We start from the raw sequence: 26,283 nt of genomic DNA, 5'->3' as shown, positions 1-26,283 counted from the left end.
GATCGTGACCTGGCTGAAGTCGGACGCTTAACCGACTGCGCCACCCAGGCGCCCCTAAAATTATTTTTAATGTTTATTTATTTTTGAGAGAGAAAGAGAGAGACAGAGTGTGAGCAGGGGAGGAGCAAAGAGAGAGAGAGAGAGACAGAATCTGAAGCAGGCTCCAGGCTCCCCATTGTCAGCGGGACTTGAACTCACAAACCACAAGATCATGACCTGAGCAGGCAGGAGTCAGACGCCTAACCAACTGAGCCACCCAGGTGCCCCTCATTTTATTTTCTTAAGTGCAGAATTAACTCCTGCTTTCATGTTACCAAGCTAATGCTCCATTTACTTTCCAAAATAAAACCCAAAATGTAATGATCACATATAGTCAGCTTGCTATATCTTCCAATATAATTAAGAAAGCTTGTATGACTACTAGGTTTAAGGAGTAGGCAACTTGACTGTGAATCATTATTAACGGCTGTTTCATTTTTTGTTTAATTGTGAGCCATTTCACAGTAACTGACACCAGGGATTTCCTTAAAATTCAGCAGAAGATAATATGATACCAAAAGGGGAAAATTCTTATTATAAGAGAAATAAGTCAGCTTGATAAAGATTCAATATTTGACAAAGTAAGCTATTTAAAATCTATAGTCATCTGTCTTCCTTTTATAAATTATTATCATATATAATGTGAAGCTTCACATTTTTTAAGTTGTAATGCATACTTTTAATAGACACAATCTATGTTATATATTTCATATAAACAATAATTAAATATTCAATAATTTAATAAACATTTTACACTTAGCTTTTGCCCTCTACACATTTCCCCAAACTTCCTTCTAAAACTATGATTTCTCAATTTCTGTTCTTGGATAGTCAATCATCAATTGCAATTCATTGTGTGAGAGGGAATCAAAGGCTTTAAGAAACCAATTTTTTTTCCCTTTCAGAATCTCTAAGAAAGAATAAGAAGTCATCTATACAGAAACAGGAAGGGAAGGAAATAGATAAAAACCTAGGCTTCCTCAATTGCTTTTCCTTTGTCCTCCAGTAAAATTGAGCCTCATCCCTTTCACTCCTTCACCAGCCCCAATGCCGGGAAAAGTGTTTTGCAGGAAGTACATCACAGGGCTAGAAAGTGCCATTCTACCAAATCACAGTTGACATATGACTACGTTTGTAGTTTGTAAAGCTTTCTAGGTAAAGTGTTTCCATATCTCTCAGGAGAAAATACCAATGTCAGGGTCAGGATATTTCCCATAATGTGCAATTTACATCTCTCAGGATGCAATATAGATCCATTTTCTCTTTTCTGCTCTCAATAAAGACAGATTAACCGATCACTATCTTATCTGTGTAGTATTTGTTTAAGCACTTAACGTTTGTTAAGTCACCTCTCCCCTTTCTTCTCAATTCACAGTCCCTCAATCCTTTTAAACTCTAGTCAGATATGCTATTTTCCAAAATGTTAATCTCTTTGTTTTATTAACTCTCCCTTCAGCATCATGGGTGCCAGTTTGCCACAGTCCTCTAACCTAGACTCAAAGAAATGTGAAATACAGACATTACGATTTTTCTACTCTCTTGTTTTAATCTGGTATTCAAATCAATATATTTAAATATTTGTTTCTATAAAACACCTCTAAGTTAACATATTATGTTTCAATCAAAAATAAAGGTATAAAGAGAGGTACCAAGCATTTCTGAAAGACTAGATATGACAAGAATTCCAAAAAATAGCAAGATAAATCATGTTCAAGGAGAATACATGTTAACTGGTCTTTTTAGCTTACACATTTTAGGCTCTGCTGATTGCTTTCCCTGTATTAACAGAGAGAATAACTGGCTATTACATTTTAGTGAAACAAATACATTATACTATTCCACTTACTCAAATTATATAAAATTGAAAACCCAGAAAAACTAAATTTGGTTAGGGGCTAGGATAGTGGCACCCCCTGGGGTGGTCATAGCTGGAAGAAGACAGAATACAGGACTTTTTTAGGTACTTGTAATGTTTTGGCTGCTTGACCCAGTTAATGTGGCCACTGATTACACACGTGAGCTCATTTTGTAAAAACTGGAGTTATACATCTGTGATTTTTGTATTTTTCTATATGCATATTATACTTTAATAAAAAGTTTAAAAATAAAAAATGAGTTGCCATGTATGGAACTTATTTCAAGCATGAATCAAATTAATTTTAAGTGTAAATAATATTTATGAGAAAATTATGGAGATGGGAACAATAATTAGACAATCAATGATAGTAAAAACTTTCTTGTTGAAGAGGAATATGTTCTTGTGGTGATGTTAAAAATAAACTTCATCTTTAATAAACATATGCTGAAATAGTAATGGATTAAGCAGTCAGAACCCTGGATTTGCTCTAAAACTGTGAGGAAAAAGACAGTATGTTAGCATTTGGATGAAATAAATTTGGCCAAAACCTGATAATTGTTTAGGCTGGAGAACATGGAGAGTTTAGTACTATTCTCTCTATTTTATATGCTTGAAATTACCCATCATTTTTTAAAATGTTTAAAAGTAAAATTTAGTGGAACTCTACGAGCTCCGAGCAGTATTGTTTTCTATTACCATAGTTCTCATAAAAAAAGTTTGAAGTAAATCAAGAATCAAGATACATCTACGAAAACAAAACTAGGTTTCATGCTCTCCAGTGTAATCATCTGAGGAGTATTTCTCTGGCAAACAAAACTTAAACCCACACCATTAGTAACTGGCAAGAGGACCAGTTCTTGTATAAGGTTTATCAACAGTGGGGAGAACAAGTACCATGGTTTTATACTAATTTTACAGGTTAGCCTCCAGATTTTCTATACATTTTCTAAGAATAAAATGATAGCAACTGTCAAACTAGAACATTAACCTTCCTTTCTATGGACCTATTCCTAAAACTATTTTGATTAAACCTACAAGTGAGATATTTCATCTTATGTACACCATCAGGTATATACCATCAAGACAACATGTATGCTTATTCTACTGTTGCCGTTGTTGACTCGAACTTTCTACCATGTGTTGTACTTTGAGACAAAACCCAATGATATGTTCAGTGAGCTATGAGACAGACCCTTCCCCATAGCTACTTCTTTATCATGGGTAATTCAAAATTTAACTCAAGAAATATACATTTGATACTGGCTTTATTTATGTATTTCTCCTAGGCCTCGGTCTTTTCATCTTCTTTAAGGCACTTATTTGAAGATTTTAACAAAAACACATTTACAACTATGCTTTTTATGGAATAATGCAGTCATTGGCCAACTTTCAGCTGAAATATAGTGACTGGCATAAATATAAACCTTAGGACACTTGATCACAAACAAAGTCACTTTTCTAGGAAGTATAAAATATATGATTAAATATCCAGCACAGGTAACTTGGAATCTGGTACAGGATTCTGGCTGATAGCAACATTAAAAGAGGAAAATAAGTCCTATTCATTACAATATTTTTGCAAACAACAAAAATAATGTTTTCCTCGTAATACAGACACCTATTTCCTCTACAGGTCAATTTTGCTTTAATGTGCAATGTGAACTGGTCCTCAAAAAGTACACCAAGCACCTTAAAAAATAAAGAAACGGACCAAAACCGATTGCCACTTATCTGTTTCTCAAAAAGTGCCAAATTCTCATGTTTAACAGTTTCTGATACTGAAGTAGCCATTAGTTAAATAATCATGCTCTGTTCTTTCTCGGGTAACTGATAGATATAATTAAAAATTAAATTAAATTAAAGACATAATCCTTCTATATGGGATGTCTATATGCATAAATGCATCCATATAACAGAATCATGACTACAGAACACAGAAAAAGGATTTACAATCACTTGTTAAGCTCATTGTTGAGCTCAATGACTTAAAAGCTGTCAGTGGTAGTTTTTGTTTTGTTTTGGTTTGGTTTGGTTTGTTTTGGTTTGGTTTTGGGTTTTTTGTCATTGGTTATTTAATAACACTCTACTGGCCAGATTATAAAAAATTTGTTGAAATGAAGTTCATATATACTCTTTTCAATCCTCACAGTTAAAAGAAATGTATCTCCAGGAGAAAGAATACAGTATGTGCCTAGGTAGAAGGTACAAATATAATTTCATGCAATGTATCAGTTAACGAATCAGAAATAAAACCCTGAATTTTATCTGTGAAAATTTCTAGCTTATAATTTGTTTTCATCCGTGTCCTATTACATTTTTGGGATTCAGTGTTTCCAAATCTTCTATACTGTCCCCACCTAAACTGATGTAGGTGATTAGGGGCCACTAATGCAGTAATTAGGAAGTCTTATGAACCTTGATACAAAACTTCCAGGATTTTATTACACTTTGGGAAACATTAAATTGACTCACATTATGTTAAGTTCAGTCTTGATTTGAGAGTATTATTTAATCTTAAACACTAAACCTCAGAGTACAAAACAGTTTCCAAGCTCTATTATCTAAATGACACTATCTGATTCCTATTAAAAGGACTTCAGAAGACGCAGACTCACCCAAAAAAAGTCTGGCACATTGAGTATTGAATAATGTTTAATGATATTTATAAGCAATTGAATTTATATAATCCAGACTTCTTTACAATATCTTTATAACTCAATGCATTTAAATTTTGACCCACACATCTTCAGTATGATGAGGCAGGAAAAAATCCCGGGTAGATAATCCTTTTCATTGAATAATTCTATTTATATTTTAATTGATAATCTTCCTTTGTTAGGCTCACATGGCGGACAAATGCTTATATGGATTTATTTCCAATGTACAAAATAAGAAAGAGGATGGAAATGATCTGTAATATAAAATCAGGTATATAAATAATATTAATATGCTAAATGTTTGCTCAATAAAATGCAAAGTATGCACCAAATAAACTGCTTTAAATAACTGATGGACACTCACACATGGAGTGTTAAATACTGAATAAAGATATAAATTACTTTTAGCAATTAAGTTTTTTTCTATATACCCTTAAATATATATTTTATTGAACTATATATCTGTGAATTCAAAAACAGAATTAATAACATGCAAATAAGTAATTCCTACACGGGAATTATATAAGAAAAACAAGTGATGATACCAGAGGAAAATTTGGATCTATTAACTTTACAAAGAAATGAAAGATGGGACCGAAACCATGAGAGCTGTCAGTAAATAAAATATGTCCAAAAAAGCTTATCTCAATGACCTGGTAAGAAAGGGGAGTACTTAGAATTGTAAGAGAACTAACAGGTATGAAACAAATTTAACACTTTTTTAGGATATAAGTTCTTAGAATGAATCAAAGGGAAGCCTCAAAGCATAGAAAAACTCCACCTATATCCATAACAAAGCACCTTGGTTGGTGCATTTCAATATTTTGAATGAGTTCACGATCTACTTCCCCTTATAAAAACTTGAAGGTAATAGCACCAGAGAAATACAACTAATTTAAAACATATTTTAAAAATTAGAAGAGAAGAAAGTTTGCCTGGAGATTAAAAACAACTGCAGACGTGTGTGTAAATGAAAAGTATAATGAGAGCATTAAAGATTATTTGGATACTTTAAAAACACTCATTCAGCCAGTCATTCATTTTTCATCACATAATTATTTAGCATTTATAATATGCATAGCCGGGTAATGAGTCTCAATATGCCAAGAGAGTATTGGATACTAACTAGTTCCAATGCACCCAAAGGCACACATTTTAAATGACATGTGATAAGTCACAGAGAAGCACTGATGTCTGAATAAGTAAAAACAAATTGCCTACAGAAATTGCCATATGTATAGATGTACAAATGAACTGTTCACCTCAGAAGATTTTTACAGCTTCTGATGTAAATCATATTAATTGAGGTAGACCATTACTTAACACAAGAAGAAATAAGATAATATTATAATATCTCATTTATCTGGAGTTACAGGAAAGTTCCAGGCAGCTGCTGCATCAGCTAACTGGAGTAATGATACCAGTTGTGAACAGATGATCATTTTTCAAAGAAGTAAAATATCATAAAATTCAGTGAACATTAAATCTAACAATAGATATGCAGAGAATATGAACTGGGATTGAGTTATCATTTGTTTCCTGTTCACGGAGTTGAGGTGCGTAAATTATGTCGATTATGAAAGATCAATTCTTAATCACTAAACAAAGGAATTTAATGAAAAATAGAAGGACTGGTGTGATTCAAAGACTAGAGATTTGTCACAAAGAGATAAACTAAAAAAGTGAGAAAGTTAGGTTCACAAATCTAGAGCTATTCTTATACAGAAGAGTGAGAGGAGCAAAAGTCTCAGAAATAGGATATTATAGAAAAGTAACACAACTTGGAGACAAAGAGAACAGAAAACAACATAAGTACTAGGAAAAAAAATATTCCTGAAAAAGATGTGCATCTATTTAGTGATGTATGGAGCTAGGAGACAGGAATGTTAAAAAGGCCACATACAAGAATGCTTATTTGTGGACTTTAATATTTGAAAAAGTGATGCTATGTTTATGACATTATAGGAATATACAAATCCCAGAGAAAACACTATATGAAGATATGTAAATATGAGGGTGCTGTGTGCCAATAAGAGAAGTTGTTTATTTTGAATCCTATGTACACTCTTACCACACTATTGAGTTCAACAGATTAAGAAAACTCACAGAAGGCAGATTGAGATAATGAAGGGATTGAAAGAAATGTGACTAAACAAAACATGCTCTACAATTTTAATCAACTGAAAACTTGAAGTGCGCCATAGAAATAACATCGATGCCCAAAAGAATTTTCTCAAAATGACGTTTACTGAAAAGAAGTCTACGTAAAGTGTCAGCAATTTTTCAAATGGAATGTTTCAAAAGTTCTGACACCTTTTCTTGTGTTAAGAGCAAATTGAATTGAAGTTTGAAGGGGATTCAAAAAGTAGGCAAAATTAAAATTAGGTCAGGAGACAGCTCGTAATTTTTTGGCATGCACGGACTGGTCTAAATGACGTGTAATACGAAGACAACATGGACCATGACACTTCAGTAAATCGTTCTTTACAGTTCTAGAAACCTAGAATATTTCATGAATACAGTATTTAAAAATTAGTTATGTCACTGTATTTCTTCATTTCATTCAACATAATTTATTATCTCATGACCCTTCAAATTAATGAAAAAAAGATTTTCACAAATATATTTTAGATGAAATTTCATTGGTTATTGTCTTTTGACTGTTGCCAATTCTTAGGCACTGATTATGTTTATCAACAAGAAATCAAATTTCCAAATAATGAATCCTGAAATCCTGAAATCCTTTGTTTCATTTAGGCTTATTTGAACCAAAAGATATGTCTCATCCACTGACAAAATCAATCGTTAAGTGATGATGTTCAAAATGTGTAGCCAAAATCATAAGCAAGAATGATTGCAAAAATAACATAATTGTTTTAACTACTGGGTTTTTCTAAATTACCTTGATAATACAGCTTTTATCAACTATTCTGGAACTTAAACTATTTTTATGCTCCTTATTTGCTGATATTATTCAGGATGTGTCATTTGAAAGACTGATTTTATATAAGGTGTCTATAAACCTAAAGAATTTCATGAATTCTTCACTATAAAATGTGATGTTATTTTTAAAGTCCAGGTAATATTTTTTGTGTTTCATTTTAATAAGTGTTCAAAACAATGATTAACTTTTATTAAAAGTTAAAGGGATACTTTAGAATTTCTTATTATTCTAAAAAAGGTAAAGCCAAGCTAAAATTCATCAGCATTTTAAGATAAATCTAAACACTGAGTTTTGAATATGACCATATTCTACATATTTACATTTATTTCTTCAGTCCTTCAGTGTATCCCTTTGGTTTTTACCAGAGTTTTAACAAACTACAATATCGTAACAAAAATAAGAGCAAACAAGCTCATAAGGTGTTCATGACTAACGAGTATTAATAGAAACTTTCAAAATCGCTCCTGATTTAAAAACGAACTTTCATTTCATTAAATGCATCACGTATATTCTTCACAGATCTTTTCTTACACATTGGAAAAAAAAAAAGAAAAAATATAGCTGTATGTGAGCATTTCTTTAAAAAAAGAAACACAGAAACTACTTTCTTTAACATGTGCATACACGTACTTTTATGTAAAAGTTGGTTTCTTGCAAGTTTAAATTTTAAATTTTGCAATCACAAGTATAGAAACGGGAAGTCCTTGGGCACAGACAATGATCTCATTTGTATTATTAAGCATATTACCATTTCCTCATCATTTTATAAATGGCAGTGGTAGCTTCATTAGGCTTTATTTTTAGAGCTCTACAAAAATAACCAAATATACAGTTGTTTTTCTCAACATCAAAATGTACATTATGTTTACTAAAGAACTAAATGCATGTTTAGCAAAATAAAACTCTATCTCAATAATTATTTAAACATTCTGATTCAAAATAAGTTATAGATGTCAAAATTTTAATTTAGTTACGTAAGGGACATGCTTTCAATTTAGAAGATGAGAATACTTCCATTCCTGATGATAAGTAATACAAATATGAATGACTACCACCATGTGAATTTGGAGGGCAAAATGGTCAGGCATGGTTTTGATTTATAGTTTATACTATTAAATTAACCATAAAATTGACTATGTCTATTAATATCAGGCTCATGATGTAATTTTAAGTTAATATTAAACACTAAAAGTTGAAGTCATACGAATAGCTAAGGAGAGTATAAGTAAAAACAACAAAATACTTATATTTTTGCTTCTTTTTCACCTAGGGCACGCTTCATCCCAAACCCTTAATTTTGAGTGGTGTGAGCTGGCTAAAACAGAAAAAAAAAATAGTTTTTTAAAACTAATTTATTCTACCATATCTGAGTAATATGGAAAAAAATCTTAATTTTCTTAATTAAATGATATATGAATTCTTTGATTTCTAGCAACACACATAATAACTATTTTAGGTTATTTTAAATCACTAACGTGTGTAGATATATGAGCTAAACTTTAGGACTTTAGCATCCAAATTTCATCAGTTATGATGTTGGACATTTCAATACTTTCTAAGTATATGTGGTCTCCTTGCATTTTATAATGCCAAAAAATAAAGCAAAATAAATATCAATAGTTTATAGACAGGAGTAGTTATTTGGTTCTGAAATGATATGGGGTAATGGTATTTCCAAGAAATCTGAAAAGTTGAATTGAATCCTTCATAAAACAGTTTAATCAGTGTTGCCATCACAATGTATGTTTCCAATGGCAGATCCATGCCTTTATCAATGTCTAGAGTAGTAGTCTTGTCCTCCGTGTATTCAATTCATGCCTTTCATATTTACATTCATGAGTTAAAATATATGTTCTTCTAGTTTGTCTTTCCTTTAGGTATTTTTTTCTATTTCCCTCCCATTCCTGAAGTCATGGAAGTAATGATACATCTGCAAACTGTTTTATTTTTGTTTCTAGCTTATGATCCCATGATTTTCTTTTTTTTTTTTTTTTTTTTTTTGTACTAGGGGATGAAAGTAAGAAAACACCATGTACGTTAGATTTGCAATACAAAATAAAAGTCATCTTTTGATTGAGTCTTTATGAGTTTCATCCTTATCAAGTATTAGTTTATGTGGTTTGACCAAACTATGGAATTGTCAGTGGTATTTACCGATTAACTAAAAGAAAAAAAGATTCCTATGTAGCAGAGAATAATAGGATAATTTCATTACCAAAACCCTCAAAGAAATATACTACAGAATCTCTAAGCATTTTTATTTTCACTGTGGTTGCATAAAATAATCCACTTAGAGAATATGGTCCCAATATTGAAAGAGAGGAGTACAATTTTGAACATCTCCATTGTTAGAAGAATGTATTATTTTAAGTAAATGAAGAATATTGCTTTATTCGTATGTTTCCATCACATAGTTCCTCTGATTCTGACCATATGAACATATTACTAAATCACGTTGAATGGTCAAAGTGATAGCTACGCTGATTTCTTAATTTAGCCTAAAATGTTTAATGTCACTGTGGGAAAAGGATGATTATGTGAAAATGCTGGCATCAATAAAAAAATGAGATCTCCCAGTGACTCAAGTGTCAAGAGATGTTTTTCCATCTTAATTAAGCCCTTCAAAACACATGGAAATCAAGTAAGCAAGCGAGCAATATTCAAAGGAAATATGAAATGCATTTGAAAAATGTTTTCAACATCAAAAGTTATGTTTGATTGTTGTCAACAACCATGTCCTAACACAGAAACCTGTCTTCCTGTTAAGATATTCATTTTTCCATAGTAAAGGACTGCCTGCATCCAAGAGTCACTTTTATCTTTGTTTCTGAAAAACAACCTGAGCTCTATTTTCACTAAGAAGAATGGCATGTTGAACTTTATTCCCTCAAAGGGAATACTTTGATAAAGGCTTTTATGTAATACTTACTCAAATATGGTGGTTTGTAAGGCGCTCGTGTATTAGACAGCAGTCCATCCAGCTCCTTCCTCTCCAGGGTGCTGTGAAGGGCCTTCTCTTTGCCAAAGGTGGAGAAAGACCTCTCCGCCCCAGGCTGGGCTTCTGGAGTTTCAAACACCTCAGTGTCTGGAACAGAGTCCATGCCAGGAACATGCAGATTGCTGCGATAATCCGCAGCCTGGCGTCCATCCGCGGGGACAAAAGAAGGCATCCAGCACCGATCTGAATGGCCCAGCGCTTTACATTCCTCAGTACAGTTGGAGAAGAGATCCATGCCTGTAAACAAAAGGGAAACTATGGATCCAGGTTTCACTAATGTGAAAGATTACAGGTAGCATAAAGAGTGCTGGGTGAATGCGTTTTAACAAATTTTTCTTGCCTTAACCTCATAGACATCAAAAATGTCTTTGTACGATTGTGCAAAGGGTTAGACTCTTCTAGCAAAGAGGACCTTAAGGTAGATAGATCTTTCTAAAATTCTCAGAGTTGGGAAAAAGCTATGGGAAAAAAAAAAAAACTAGGGAATGGTGAGTAGAAAAAGAATGAATATTTTTAAAAATCTCTGGTGAAATTCATAATAGAGAAAAATATAAGTATAAAGCTTTTATAATCCATAATCTCTAATGATGATAAGGCATCCAACATGTTTATTTTTCCCTTAGAGACAAAAACATCAGAAATACGTAAAGCACAAATGATGATATTTAGATTAAGAAATCTAGACATTAAACAGAAAGTGAAATCCAAGAGAAATACGGCACACATATTGATAAACCAATAAATAACAAGAATGAAACAACATTTTGTGAGTGGCCAAGAGCATGCTTTCTTAGGATCTCAGAAAATGACCCTAAAAGGTATAGCTCAATGACATTCTGGTAGCCCATATTACTACTTATTATTCGCCACTGCAGACAAACCCAGAACAAATGACTATAATTAGTGAAACCAAGGTAATCAAGTGTAATGTGAGTCAGCTGCAGATACTATTGACAAATACCTTATTACTTGTTTCACACTGGAAACGCTTGTCCTAGTGAACACAGAACTGTTTCCTTACTAATCCTAGGATACTAAGATTTCAAATGACACCTTCAAGTTTCATCGTCTCCCACAGATTGACAAGACTATTAAATATTATCTGGTTGTGACTCAAGAAAGCTCAGTTTCTTAGGCAAAGCATAATAATTTTGAGCATTATAGAATACTATTTGACATTCATTTTGGTAACTACCCCTATTCAGAGAAACAAGTACATAAACCATAATCACATTTTAATATTTTTCTAAACATACTAACACATTTATTGTGCATGTTTTTAAACAGGATCAATTTAAAATAACTCAAGTATGATTATTCTGCATAAAAGAAGCTCTCAAATGCATGAGCAGTCTGGAAAAACGATGAATTTCTTTTTTAATCAACAGAGTCATATTTATTTAATGAACCCATCTGATTGTTTCTTCTTACAAATATCAGTAGTGATTTTGAACTCTTGAGTTTTGGTTTTAAAATTCCTAATGGCCTTTTGTCACAAACTGCTTTACGTGTTTGTGTGTGTATATATTAACATCTGTATATATAAAGTATAGAAAATAATTTTTTTCAGAGTATTAATCTTCTAGATTGTCCACAAGTATTTTGGAGATAAGAACAGTTAATTATGTAAATTATGTTTAAAGAAATAAAATGAATCTTCTTATCATATATTAATCTCACTTTATGACTTTTTTATTTTAAATTAAACTATGTATAATGCCGAGTCTGGCTTCGATTATAGTATTCCATTGATAATTGTCATGCATAAGCCTTGAAATAAATTACTGATCAGTGAACTGTTGAGGAACTTAAACGTGAGCTGAAACCTGGATAAGGAACCAGGTTAAGAAAGCATGTAAAATATGTCAGTGTTTTTTTGACACCAGGGTAGCTGAGGTTTTTTTTTTTTTTTTTTTTCCCTATTTCTTCACAGAGATATTTAGAAAGAAAAAGAAAAAGGAAAGAAATTGATACACATTGACATCCTAGGTTGGTAGAAGCTATAGAACCAAAGAAATTTATATTTGAATACTGTACTAGAAATGCTCCCTATTTGAAATATGATAGAGAAAAAAAAAAGATTTTTTTGATAGATGGAATTACTGTTCAAAGTAAAATGATTGTGAGCAATTATTTATTTTAAAATTAAATCCAAATCATAATTAAGTTTGGAGTTGGTGGAATTAATAAAAATATTAGGATAATACTACATTATTAAACCATAATAATAATGGGTATTAATGCAAAATTTGGAATACAGTTTTTTCTCACATGACCAATGAATATCATTTTAAATATACCACATGATACCATTAACAATCTTTCCCATCTTTTTGAGCAGCTATACTCTCAAGTACTCTCCTAATTTTAAATGTGATCATCTGTCTTATAGAAAAATTTTAATAAACTAGTCTCTCAACATTATTAAGATGTTGTATGTGTTAGGAGGTACTTTTAGTAGAACTTGTTTAATTAAATAGTTTATACTCAGTTGCGCCCATTTTCTTTTCTTGAAGTGTCTGGTTTTCTGGTCTTCGGCTTCTTTAATTATTAGAAACTAGTTAACATTCTCTCAGACGATGTAATCAAGTTCTCATGAGTTGAGAACCCGTACAAAAATGATATCATGTGCATAACAAGAAAAATGAGAAATAGGATGAAGTTTTATGCTGGAAGAACAATTTTACTTGACAGAGAAAACACTTGTAAATGGTGCTCTTACTGAATTCATGAACTAGTCTTTTAAAAGTGTGATTCCCACAGTAATACCACACAGCTATATGTAACCAGAATGAAAGATAAGGTGCTACAAATTGTGCATGAACATACTCCACCAGTTTTACTGACAAAACAAGTGTACCAGTTTCTCAGGAGGAAAATGTCAGACTCAGAAGCAAAATTAAAAAATAATAACATAAAAACTACATCAATACATGCCAAATCATTTGTCTTTTATATACATGATTTGAGAACCAAGTAAATATACCTGTTACCATTCCTCACTTGAGGGAGTCACTGAAAGACTAACTATTCTTTTCTTTTTTTTTTCTTTTTTTACCTTCTTTCATTTATCGCCAGTCCCATTAAATATACTGTTTAATGGCCAAATAAACAGAAGTATGTTTAAGTTCTGTTGTGATAAATGACTACATGATATACAGGAATGCCAGGTCTTCCGGGACAGGTGATGTATTAAAATGTATGCTTTACACATTGCCCTTGGAATTTTTTAATAGCTCAAAGTGAAGGCCCCAGAGAAAATAAATTTAAGGTGATTTTTATATTTTCTCATTCAAATGCCCCTAAGTATAGAACCTGTGAGATTTGTTTACCAGAAAAATACAGGCCAAACCTCAGTTTTGAAGTTTTGGTAATTTCTAAGAATCATCTCAACATATACACACACACACACACACACACACACACACACATATATACATACACATATACACATATATGTATATACATGTGTATATGTATATACATATATACACATATACATACATACATATATATATATACACATATACACACATACATATACATTACTTGAAATTTCTTCTAGTTATTTATTTTTCCCACTTCTCAGAAATAATCTGTTCTACAAGGCATGACAGCTGACGTGATAGACTGCTTGTTATGCAAAGATATATTTAGACAAATTTTAAAATACATATTTTTGAACTGGCAAGTAACTTGTTCTTTATAGTCAGAGGCAGTGCTATTACCATTGAGAACAAATCATGATTTCAAAAATATACTTGTATTCAGTTTGTGCTGTTTTCTGATGAATGTAACAATATAAAGTTATGTGTGCATTTCTTTCTCATGCACCAAGACTTCATAAAAATGCTTAATTTTTCGTAACACGATAAATTAATTTTAAAGAAAATCAATACTTAATTTTTTGAGGAAATTTCCAGTCTTCCTTTAACCACTTACCAACAACAAAAAAATGGAGAGATATTAATTATAACCGCAAAAATTGGCATAAGTTTTAGGAAAAGATAGCTTGGACGCAGATATTTATTAACATGATTCACTCATGAAAAAATCAAAACATGTGCATCAAAATTTGTCCTCATTTATCAATCTTCCAGTGTGTTGATATTTTTCTCCATTTTCTCTAATACTTTGTTATATGCGTTTTTTCCAGTTATAAATCTCTCTGTAGCATCAAGTGGCAGTTCAGATTTTCACCAGTAACACGAATAAGCTTTTGCAAACAATCATATAAATTCACTTTATTTACAAATCCAGATGCTAATCTGCCAGTATCTACAATCTGAGGGGAGCTGGGAAAGGGAAATTTGTATTGATGATAAATCAAAAATTGTCTTGTTGGTCTTGTAAGAATGTTGCAATCGCTGAATATGTTTCATGGTATGCTTTACAAGTTTGGAAATACTGGCAACTCCAGTCACTTTGTTTTTTTAACATGTAGCCAAATTTTGACCGCACATCCTGCATCGATCTCAATAATTAAAATTAACACACCTAGTCTAAGTTTCCTTGTAACTGAAGGTCAAACGTACAAGGAAGAGCAGTTTGACAATTTTCAGGTAAACTATAACACGTAACATTAACAGAATCATTTATTAGATTGTCCTTTTCAATATATTTTTTAAGAGGACACAAATATTAGAAATAAATTGATAAGTCTAATAGTGTGCATATCACAAATATTTAATAAGCGAGGCAAAAAATTCTTATAACTAAATATATCTCCTTAGATGTGCCTGTAATAATGTTAAAATGTTTAAGAATATGCAACTAAAATTTTTGTATCAGTATTCCAAATCAGAAAAAAGATATCTTAATCTCATGATATAATAAACCAAATTGAAACCATATTTCTTTTAAGTACACTTTGACTTATTTGTGGCTATTTAAGCTGTGATTAATCAGATTTTCCTCTTGTGATGGTTTATGCATACATTTACCACATCTCCCTGGACTTCTGCCATATCTAACCAATACATCAATAGCACCCTGAAAAAAACGGAAAGCACCTTGACAAGGCTATAGAAAGAAAATGCCACAGAGCAGTGGTCAAGCCGAAGAATTTCACACATGGAGCCAGGTGCAGTAGAAAACTGAAAAAGCTTATGTGATTCTCTGTGCAGCTGCCTCCGTGTTTAAAGCCCTTCTATGAACAAGATTGGTGACTCCAAATGGCTTAGAAAGGAGAAAAGCAAGGGGGGGGGGGTAGAGAAAGAACAAAAAAGAAAACTATTCATAGTAGAATAAATAGAAGGCATATCGAAATAAATAAATACAAAATAATGCTAACAGAAAAAGAAATCAGGGATAAATAAAAAGTTAGCAAGTTTAAACAGGTGAAGCACTGAGCTAAATAGTGTATATAATGAAATATGGAAGAAGGTACACACTGAAGTAGAGATTTCAGAGTCTGTATCTTTCTAATGTTATTTTTCCATGGCAGTCTGGTGTTCTTCCCCTAAAAACTAGCTCAGTGAGATTTGCTGATGTGTATGATATTTTTTTTTTCATATCCTAAACCTGGATATAGACGTGCTATGAATAATATTTCCTAAATATTACACAACTAGAAGATCATTAGTACCTGGCATTACAAGAAAATAAAACAGATGTACTTATTTCCCTGAAATGGGCTTAACTTTTAGGAAATATTGTAGCCACTTGGTGTGAAGTTTATAGGACACAACATCAGTAGGGACTGGAAAAAGTCATTAAGTAAATGGATTTCAATTCTCTGCACTTAGGGTTTCATACTTAAAAAAAGAAAACACTTCAAAATCATTCTTACCATAAAATTAGACATATTAAATCTGATTGCAATTCAGCACACAAAGGTGAGATTACTTCTTAATACAAGCGTGTCATTACAATTCTAAAAGAGCAATTATCGCACTCAGTATGTTGTGCCTGCCTTGTAACTGCCAAGGAAATACAAAAGTAAATTGTTAATTCTGTGATACTTTTCGTGTTTAAGAATGTAAAGACACAGGCAAATTTTACCACTGATAAAGAAAAATACAAACTGCCTTGCTTTTTGGAAATTTTTCCAGTACACAATGTAGCATTTTAATTTTCCTTGTAATGCTTTGACATCTCAAATAATTTGAAAGAAACATTACCGAAATGGCAACAGTGAGTGCCTGTGGAATAAAACAGCTACTGGGAAGACACATTGATAAGAATATATTCCCATCCATCTTCCAAATTTAGCACTTTTTGCAGATGTTTATTCGTTTCTCTTTCTTTGGTTAGGTTATTATGGCTCATTATGTCTGAGGGACTAAACTAATTGAAATGTTCATTGAGATTGGAGTGCTACAGAAAAACAACAACAACAACAACAACAAAACAAAGCAGAGGGTGGGGGAGTGGGAAAAGAATAAAATGCACCCAAGGAAACATGCACCAGATACTCTGTTTTAATATTAAACATTTTGTTTTAAAAGTTTAAAAAAGGCTAACTTAAATTAGAAACCCTGGAAAAAGAACAGGAATGAGCAATTCTACATGTACAGCTTTTTAAAGATAACAATAAATCATATGCCATATATAGGCCAAAAATGAAAGGGACTTTGTACTCAAATATAAACTTCTGGCAAGATCTGGTTTGTTGTCAGGTTCCCAGACACTAAATAGATGCTCTGTTCACTTAGCGTGAAGGCCCGCAAGGGGCAGGGACCTCCGGGGATTCTTGGCAGTTCTCAAGTCTCATTAGGTCTGCATATTAATGACTTGCAGCAATATAAAGAGACCCTTGAGCAGCCTTTCCCCCCCTCCTCCTGCCTGTGTTTCCCAAGGCTAAGTCAGCCTCAGACACAGCACACATTGGCCAAGTGGGAGGCTTGCAGTAACCACTGCTGCCAGGCGACCGTGGGGTGTGGGCTGCCCTTTGACACACTGCCTCAGCACGGTTTAGAGGTCCACCGAGTGTGTTAAGGAATGTGTGCTCTCTAGGACCAATATTACCTTGAGAATCAGGACTCTCTCACTCTAGGGTTACATCGTTAACCAAAATGGAGCTCAAAAGCATGTGACCAGAGTTGAATCCAGAGATGGCCCAATGATGGACATTTTTACAAGTCACAAAAGTTAATTCATTCGCCTTTCCATTTCTTTTCGCATGTCAGAAAACCACAAACCTCAAAAAAGAAAAATTAAAAAAAAAAAATCACCCTACCCTTCTTGGTTGAAAGGCCAACGAGGTGGAAAATCCAACCTCATTTAATCCAACCTCAAATATGAAATCATTTTCATCATTGTAAGGTACATATTTTATCTTTAAAGTGTCTTCTTTAAGTATTAGTAAGCAGAGTTATCGGCATCCTATAAAACTTAACAGTTAAATTTATATAGACAAAAGTAAAGCAAATAAACAATGTAAAACATCTGTGTCACATTGCAACCCCATCAGTGACTATCATTAAGCTCGTATACAAATACACACAGGGTTCAACTTTTGACAGTTCATGGGCCTTATTGAAAATATGAGGAAATCTAGGATGCTCGAGAAAATACACATTATCAAATGTTTCCTAATGTCCTGAAGCCTAAGAACCCAGCATTGGAAACCCTGCTTTCAGGCTATTCATGACTTTTCATCACCATTCCTTCTACCATTCAATACTCGGTGGCTTACAAAATGCACTGCTCTCAAAAGCAAGAAATTTGGATTCTAGTTCCCAATCATCCAATTATTCTCTTGTGACTTTGTACAGTTCAATCAAGTTCATTCATCTTCAGCTACCTCATCCATAAACAAGTCTAATAATACCTTAATTGACTAAAGACTGAGGACTGGACCAGGTGAGAAATCTATAGCTCTTTGTATGCAATACAATTGCACTAAAGAACATTACATAAGGAAGAAATAGCTCATATTCTAACATATTTCACAATACGTCTCTAGCTTTACCTCTCTGAAGGAACATCAAATTTTTATAATCCTCTTTGAATATACACTTATCAACATAACATGACACCATTTTTTCTGTGGATTTACCAACATTAAACCTACAGAAAATTACCTAGGACATCATTCTTTCTAGATTTATTTAAAACAACAACAACAACAACAACAACAAAAAACATAAAAGTCAGCATTGCTCTTTGAACACACTTACCAGCTGACTGGCCGCGGTTGGTGGCATCGTGATCACTATCTCCTTGTTCACTGTCTCCATGACCACTGTCCTTAGAGCTTACTATGTCGGCTTCCTGAAATGCAGAACTAGAAGTACAAAAACGTGAATATTAGAATAAAAAAGGTGAAGAAACACAGAAAACATTCTTCTGCCACCACATGGTCAACAATGGTGCTGCAGATTCATAGACCTCTCAGTTGCCTTTATTTCTGCATAAAGCTGGTTTTCATCACCTTAAACTTAACTCTTTAAAACTGAGCATAGCAGGTGGTTGAGCCCTTAAGGTGTATCTAGTTTAGCCATTTTCTATGATTAGAGTTATGTATATGTTTATATGATTTTCATAAAAGAGAGTATCCACCTGGAACAGTTAGGGAGACTATCAGAAGCAGTGTAGGCGTGTAAATTGATAAGATATTCAAATATATTCAGTAAGTTGTATATAAATGAAATATGCCCAGATTTTAATGTATTGTCTAGGAACCCCAACATAATCAGCATGTATGTTCTGCCTTAACTGGAAATGCTTTATACATTTTATATTTTAATATTGAATAATACCCCTAATTCCTAATTTTAGTAGGTTGTAAATTGTCCACACACCAAGGTAGGAAAAAAAAAAAAAAAAAAAGAGTCCATACCTGTTAACTCGGCGAGGTCTGTCAACTAGATAGCTGAGCTCTGCTCGCTGGTGTTTAGTCTAGAAAAAAAATAAATAAATCAAGAGCATTTGAATGCTAAGGGTTTAACAAACAGTCCTTTTTTTGAGGTAAGGAACTGAGTCTAGTTTAAGTAATTGTGTGCATTTTTATGAATTTTCAAGCTATTCTAAGACCTCACCCTAGTGACTGCTGGGTAAGGGGTGGGGGGATATGCAGAGACACTCAATCTAGACTTTCAGTAAAGGTTAAAAAAAAAAATTCCAAAAATAAAAAGCCAATTTTAAACGTGTGTATGTGTGTTTTTAAGGAGAGAATGCAAATGACCTCATAGCTAGGGCTCATAAACTATTGTCCCTAATAGAGTCAACCTAGGTAAACTCTACAGTCTTTCTTTCAGTGGCCTAAAACAGTGTTTAGGTGCATACTGGTTGACACAAGAAAAACAGCACGCTCAATAAGCAAAAAAGTTTGGATATTTTATGGAATTATTTTGTTGTTTATTTTCAAAATGTGCTTAAGATACAAATGAACTGTACAAATATTCATGAAAGTCAATTAATAATATCTAAGACTCAAATAAAATAACCTGCCAAGAAAGGAATTCATAAAGCCCCCCCCCATTCTTTTCCCCCTCCAAACGCCCTCTGCATTCTCCTCCCCCCACCTCCGGCATCCACACACCTTTTCCGGTCCAAACTTTCTAGTACATAAATCAACCCTGTTCTCCCCCTCCCTCCCACCTTCCAACTTTGCCACTTCTCCATCTTTTAAATAGAAATCGGAATTGACAAGCCAAATTCTTTGAGGAAGAAAGCCAACAGTGGTGATTTATCAAGAACAGTGGCAAGAGGTGATTATTAGTTAAAAGATATATTTAAGGTAACAATTGTTTAAGCCTTTCTTTAGTTTACGCTTACAGGGGTTTGTGCCAAAGTAACTTCATTCAAATTCACACTGTGTGGGCCTTGGGTTTCAAGAGCGTCTGTAAATGCTGTCCAGAGCAGAACTGAAGGCTTTTCTGCAACCCGAGTTCAGGGGACAAGGATCTGATAAGTTATTCGCTAAAACATGCATTCGAGTTTAGACGACTGTGCAAAGTTAAACAATCTATAGCTTACTTTTACACGCGACTGAAAGCATCGATAAACAAAGCAAACAGCATTAACTTTATTAACGCCTGGGACAAACGCAAAGAGAAAAAGACCTTTGCCGGTGCCAGAAAGTCCCTCCATCACATTTCCCTCGGTCCCCCTCCTACTTTTCCCTTTACCCTCAGAAAACTGAGAAGGGAAAGGACTGAGAAGGGGTTAGGATTTTAAAGGAACGATGCCCGAGGGAAGAAGGAAGGTCCAAGGTGGCAAAGCACCAAGAGGAGGAAATGAAAGTAAATGTGGAGGGGTGGAGCGCAGAAAATTAGGGACAACACGAAGTTTAGGTTACATACGAAGGGGTGGGATAGCCTCCCCCGCCCAATTCCTGCCCCCACAAAGATACAAAGAAGTTAATATCCTAAATATAAATACAGAGTGCACCAGAGATACAAGGGCCGGGCTAGAGGAGGCTTTCAGATGGAGGAGATGAGAGATGGTGGTCCTTTCGCTTCAGCCTTACCTCGTTGGACAAAATGCTTCCGTTGGAGATGATGTCGGGCTGCTGGTCTGTGTAGCCAGTGACGATGGCCCCGCAGGGGTTGTGCTCAGTGTCCGTACTCCGCGATGGGCTGCAGGGCTTAAGGAACATCAGGTCGGTCTTGGCGGACTCAGGGGTCAGGCAGACCTGGTAGCAGTAATTCTGGTTGTGGTGGTGGGAGCCAAAGCCCCCGGACTCCTCCACCGGCACTTGGGCCGGGTTACTGGGTACGTTGGAGCTTTGCACCAGCATGATGTCCGACTTGCTGAGTTTTTTCTTGCGCGCCCGGGCTTGGCGGCCGCAGCAGGTCGAGCCCCCACCGCCACAGCAGCAGCAGCAGAGGCAGCAGTCACTGGCCAGACAGGTGTAGATGTTCAGCTTCTTCTCTTTTTGGCAACGCACGGCAAGCACGATCATGGCTAGCAGGAATATGAAAGACACCGAGCCCAGCGCAATGATGAGGATGAGGGTGAGGTCCAGCGAGGTCTCCGCGCCGCCGGAGCGGCTGGGGCGCTGATGCTCCCCTGACCCCCCGCTACCGCCCCCGCCCCCTCCCTGGGGCTCCACGGCTCCATCCACCAGCTGCACCACCAGTGTGGCAGTGGAGGACAGGGGCGGCTGCCCGTGGTCGCGCACCTCGATCACCAGCTCGTAAGGCCGCTGGGGGTCGCGCTTGGCCGGCACCCGGCGCGCGGTGCGGAGTTCCCCCGTGCGCCAGTCCATGCGGAAGAGGTTCATTTCGTTGCCCCGCACAATGCTGTAGGTGAGCCGGGCGTTCTCGCCGTCGTCTGCGTCCACTGCGGCCACGCGGGTCAGCAGGTAGCCTGGCTCCGCCGACCGGGGCAGCACCTCCCGCGCTGGAGTCCCGTTGCGCCCAGGCAGGGGCGCCACGATGGCAGGGGCGTTGTCGTTCTGGTCCACGATGAGGATGTTGACGGTGGCGTTACCGGCCAGAGCCTGGGGGCTGCCGGCGTCCCGAGCTTCCACCTGGAAGCTGAAGTCCTTGAGCTGCTCGTAATCGAAGGAGCGCAGGGCGTACAAGTAGCCGTTCTCAGAGTTGATGGACACGTAAGTGAAGACGCTCATGCCCTGGATCTGGCACTCGAGGATAGAGTAGGCTAGCTGGGCGTTGGCGCCCTCGTCGCGGTCTGTGGCGCTTACCGCGTAGATATAGGCGCCGGGCACGTTGTTCTCGGTCACATACACGTCGTAGACCGGCTGGCTAAACCGCGGTGCGTTGTCATTCACATCTGACACTTGCACCTGGATCGACTTACTGGTGGAGAGCGCCGGCTCGCCCCGGTCCCGAGCCACAACGGTCAGGGTGTACGAGTCCCCGGCCTCTCGGTCCAGGGGTGCTTCGGTCACGATCGTATAGTAGTTCTTGAAGGAAGACTTGAGGCGGAACGGCACATCCCCCAGCAGCTCGCACTGCACCTGCCCATTCTCCTCGGAGTCGCGGTCGGTCACGCTGAACAGGGCCACCACGGTCCCGGGCGCCGCGCCCTCGCTCACCGCCTCCTTCACCGTGCTGAAGCTGATCTCCGGAGCGTTGTCGTTAGCATCCAGTACTCGCACAAGCACCTTGCAGTGCGCGGGCACCGCGTTGGGGCCCAGGTCCTTGGCTTGTACGTACACTTGGTATACCGGGCTCTCTTCATAGTCTAGCTCTCCGCTCACCTCCAGCCGGCCAGTGCGCGGGGAGAGTCCAAAGAGCTCCCGCGCCCGGGGCGAAATGTGGCTGCTGAAGGAATACACGACTTCGCCATTCTGGCCCTCATCTGGGTCTGTGGCGTTGAGCTGGATTACGAGCGTGCCCGGCGGCGAGTTCTCTGGTAGAGACACAGTGTAGACGGGTTGGTCGAAGGCGGGGACGTTGTCGTTGGAGTCCAGCACTCGGATGGTGAGTAGGGCAGTGCCGGTGCGCTGCTGTTGGGGGGGCAGGCCCCCTCCCCCGCCGCCTCCCCCTCCTTCTCCTCCTCCTCCCCCTCCTCCCCCGTCCACCGCGGTCAGCACGTAGCGGTGCACCGCTTGCTGCTCTCGGTCCAGCGGCTTCTCCAGCACCAGCTCGGCGAATCGGTTGCCATCCCCCTGGGTCTGCACGTCCAGGGAGAAGTAGCTGTTGGGGGTGATCTCGTAGTCGCGCAAGGAGTTGGTGCCCACGTCTGGGTCGAATGCGCTCTCCAGCGGGAAGCGGGTGCCCGGCGTGGCGCTCTCAGAGATCTCCACAGTCAGGTCCGGCTCCGGGAAGGAGGGGGGGTTGTCATTGATGTCCAGCACTTCGATCTCCACACGGAAGAGCTCGAGGGGGTTCTCCAGGAAGACCTCCAGGTGCAGGACGCAGGACGGGCTCTGCTTGCAGATTTGCTCGCGGTCGATCTTCTCGTTTACGTACAGCACCCCGGTCTCCAGGTTGAGGTCCAAGTAAGGGGTCCGCGAGTTGGGCACCGTTTGAAACCTGCGAGCTGAAAGTTTTGTAATGTCCAAGCCCAGATCTTCAGCGATATTCCCCACGAAAGTGCCATGTTCCTGCTCCTCCTGCACTGTGTAGTGAAGCTGGGAAAAGACTCCTTCCACCATCCAGAGCAAGGCAAAGAATAATAGCACAATCATCTCCAAAGGGAAAGGAAGCAGCTTCCCGCAGCCAGTCAGCCACCCAATCACCTCCCCCACCACCACGAAAAAAAAAAAAAATCTTAAAAAAAAAAAACAAATAAAAGTGCGCTGTCTGGGGGGCTCCTGTGGCTTTCTGTCCTGAAAAATCTTATTCCTTTTGCTTCATTTTAGGGCTTCCCCCAACTCAGCCTCATTTTTCAATCTTAGCGCAGGAAGGGTGACAGGCGTCCCCTTTCCTCATCGGTAATCTTCCCACTGACCAATTAATAAAATAATAATACAATAGTCAGCGTCCTTTATTCCGACAGTCTTGGCGCAACGCGGCGCTGGCAAATCCCAAGGAGGAAATTTCGATATTTCAAGACTGTCCTCGGTTTGTCTTCTTGCTGATGGGAGGAGAAGGAGGAGGAGGAAAAGAAGGAGGGGGAGGAGGAGGAGGAGGTGGTGGTGGTGGTGGTGGCGGTGGTGGTGATGGTGATGGTGGAGGAAGATGAGGAGGAGGAAGATGAAGAGGAAGAGGAGAAGGAAGAGGAGACGCTGCTGGCACCGCTGAACATGCCTCAATGTCAACGGCTGGCAAATGCAAAAGGGCTTAAAAACAGCAAGAGAATTTTTTGCCGGAAAAACATAGAACGGCTCTGCAGCATAAAACTTTCATTCTCTTCATTTCTCCGGATGGATGTTCTTCTTGGCATTTTCTCCTCTTTCGTTTTATTTGTATTTTTTGGCTCTCATAGTTTTGTCTTTCTCTGTCCTCATCTCCAGCATCATTTGCCTCTCTAGAAGTGTGATGAGCGGCTTCTTTCCTGCTGTTTTCTTCCCAAGCCTCTTTCCCTCTAACCTGTCTCTCTTCCTTCCAGTCTTTCCCTCCTCCTGCTTCAGTCCTAGAGACTGGGATCTCGGCTGGCAGTTTCTGAGCTCCGAGCGCTCCGCTTTTCTGTTTTTGCGCAGCGCCCTCATTCTGCCAACCAATCGCCGAGGAGCACCACCCACCGAGCCACCGCTAACTGGCAGATCTGGCTGTCAATCATGAGCGTCACTCGGCAGCCGGGAGGGGCGGGATGGAACCCGCGTTCGGGCGGGCTGCCGGGGTGAGTGTGAGTGTGAGAGTGAGAACAGCCCGGCAGGTCCCGAGGCGCTGGCTGGGGACTCTGCCGCGGAAAGTTCCCAGTCCCCAGCCGCAGGTAATGGAGAGGGAATAGAGAGGTTCCCTTGTTTGCATCAGCAAATGCGAAAACATAATAGCAACAGCAGCGGTATCCTCTCCCAGGAGCGGGGTTTCCAATGACGCTAACATTCTTTTTCCTTTAAGGTGTTTTCCTTTACTACCGATCGTGGAAATAAATCACCGAGAAGGGGAAAAGTTGCAGAGGGGCCGCTAACTGACAGGGGTTACCTAACGAAGGGGCTCTGGCCGAGACTGCCTGTACGATTTAAAAAAAAAAAGGGATATAACATGGGTTGTGTCAAACTAAGCGGGAGGGTCTATCGGGGCTGGATGCAGCAGAGTGAGGCAGTTGGGGCGTGGGGCGGAGGTGGGTCCTGAAAAGCCGAGGAATTCACGCGGGGAGATGTGGGCTGGCAGCTACTATAGATGTGCAGACGCGTTAGACGTGCCTCTGCCCTTCTTCAGTGTATATCCGTAACATTCTAACCAAACAGATTATCTCCCCTGGGGACCTAGTTAGGGCTACGAGCGCTTTGATCAATGACTGAGGAATTCCATTTGAGCACTACCTGCAAGCACGCCAGCCTAACGCCCGACTCGCTGGCAACCGAGCGCCGCTGGGCGCTGTAAGGCGCCTCGGATATCCCTGCGCCTCGCCCTGCCAAGTGCTTCGCTGCGGCGGCGCGCACGGGCTATTTTCTGCTTTTTGTGACATTTGGAGATCCCCTTCCCCGCCCCCATTATAGACCCGGGCAGCGATTCTTGCCCAGTTTGGGGCAAGACCGCTAGGTGAAAACGGCGGGGCTGCTGAGAACACGCGCAGGGGTGGGGGTGGGTAGGCGGGCAGGGGCTGAGCACATGCGGGGCCCGAGTCTGTGCCTCTGCGGTTATCAGCGAAGGCGCTCGCACACTGACGGCGCTCGCATCCATTCTCCCCCATGCCGAAGCACAGGTCTGTGAAAGCCCCAGCGGAGTCCCGAACCCCCCACCCGGATCTCGAAGGATGCGCTTGACGAACTCTGAGGGCCCACTGCCGTGGCGCGGGGGCAAAGCAGAGCATGCATGCATCCACTTCTTGTGAAGTTAAAATACAGCGCGAACTCTTGTTAGAGAGTGGAATGAATGTCCATTCTCCGAGAAAAAAGATTTTTTAAAGCATGTTTTTATACTAATTAATGGGCTGTACGGGGGTTGTTTATTCACTAAAGCTGCCCCAGTTGAGTCTTCTTATGCCACAATGTAGGACGATCCCTCGCGGCTGTCTGGTAATGAATGACCCGAGGGTAACACCAACACAACCTTCGAGAAAAGGCGGACCATTTCCCCAAGCCCGAGGTACGTTTTCATCTCTTCGTGATAGGGAATTAAGCAGAGCAAGTGTCCACGGGCGTGATTGCAGACGGAGGCATGCCTCTGTGAGTCCCGAGAGTGCGTGTCTACTGCCCTGCCCCCCCTCCGCCACCCCCCTCCCCCTCAGCCCCGGGCTCTTTCATGGAGATGGGTCGTGCCTTTGAGCGGTTGGAAGGAAAGGATGCCAGCAAAAATGGCTAATCCTTTTTCAGCTGCAG

The 26,283-nt window shown here is 38.4% G+C and overlaps 1 protein-coding gene across 2 annotated transcripts in view; it reads right to left on the bottom strand.

The window, feature by feature from the left end:
- PCDH10 (protocadherin 10) overlaps positions 1 to 23,544 on the bottom strand; it is a 60,363-nt gene extending 36,819 nt beyond the window's left edge. The window contains exons 1-5 of one of the 2 annotated variants that reach the window (XM_047090456.1): positions 20,914 to 23,544; positions 19,282 to 19,340; positions 18,620 to 18,726; positions 10,428 to 10,733; positions 4,768 to 4,808 (exon numbers count right to left, since the gene is read on the bottom strand). In XM_047090456.1, the coding sequence (XP_046946412.1) occupies positions 4,768 to 4,808; positions 10,428 to 10,733; positions 18,620 to 18,726; positions 19,282 to 19,340; positions 20,914 to 23,544 (3,144 nt within the window). Of the gene's footprint in view, positions 1 to 4,767; positions 4,809 to 10,427; positions 10,734 to 18,619; positions 18,727 to 19,281; positions 19,341 to 20,913 lie in introns of those variants that run through there. The other variant, XM_047090455.1, reaches the window with a different exon arrangement.
- Between the last annotated feature and the right edge of the window lie 2,739 nt (positions 23,545 to 26,283).

This window comes from Lynx rufus, unplaced genomic scaffold (assembly GCF_022079265.1).
Source record: "Lynx rufus isolate CCGP_SWC_20201006 ecotype Redwood Valley unplaced genomic scaffold, mLynRuf1.p SCAF_3, whole genome shotgun sequence".
NCBI classification, from domain to species: Eukaryota; Metazoa; Chordata; class Mammalia; order Carnivora; family Felidae; genus Lynx; species Lynx rufus.
This window is presented reverse-complemented; position numbering and strand designations above follow the sequence as displayed.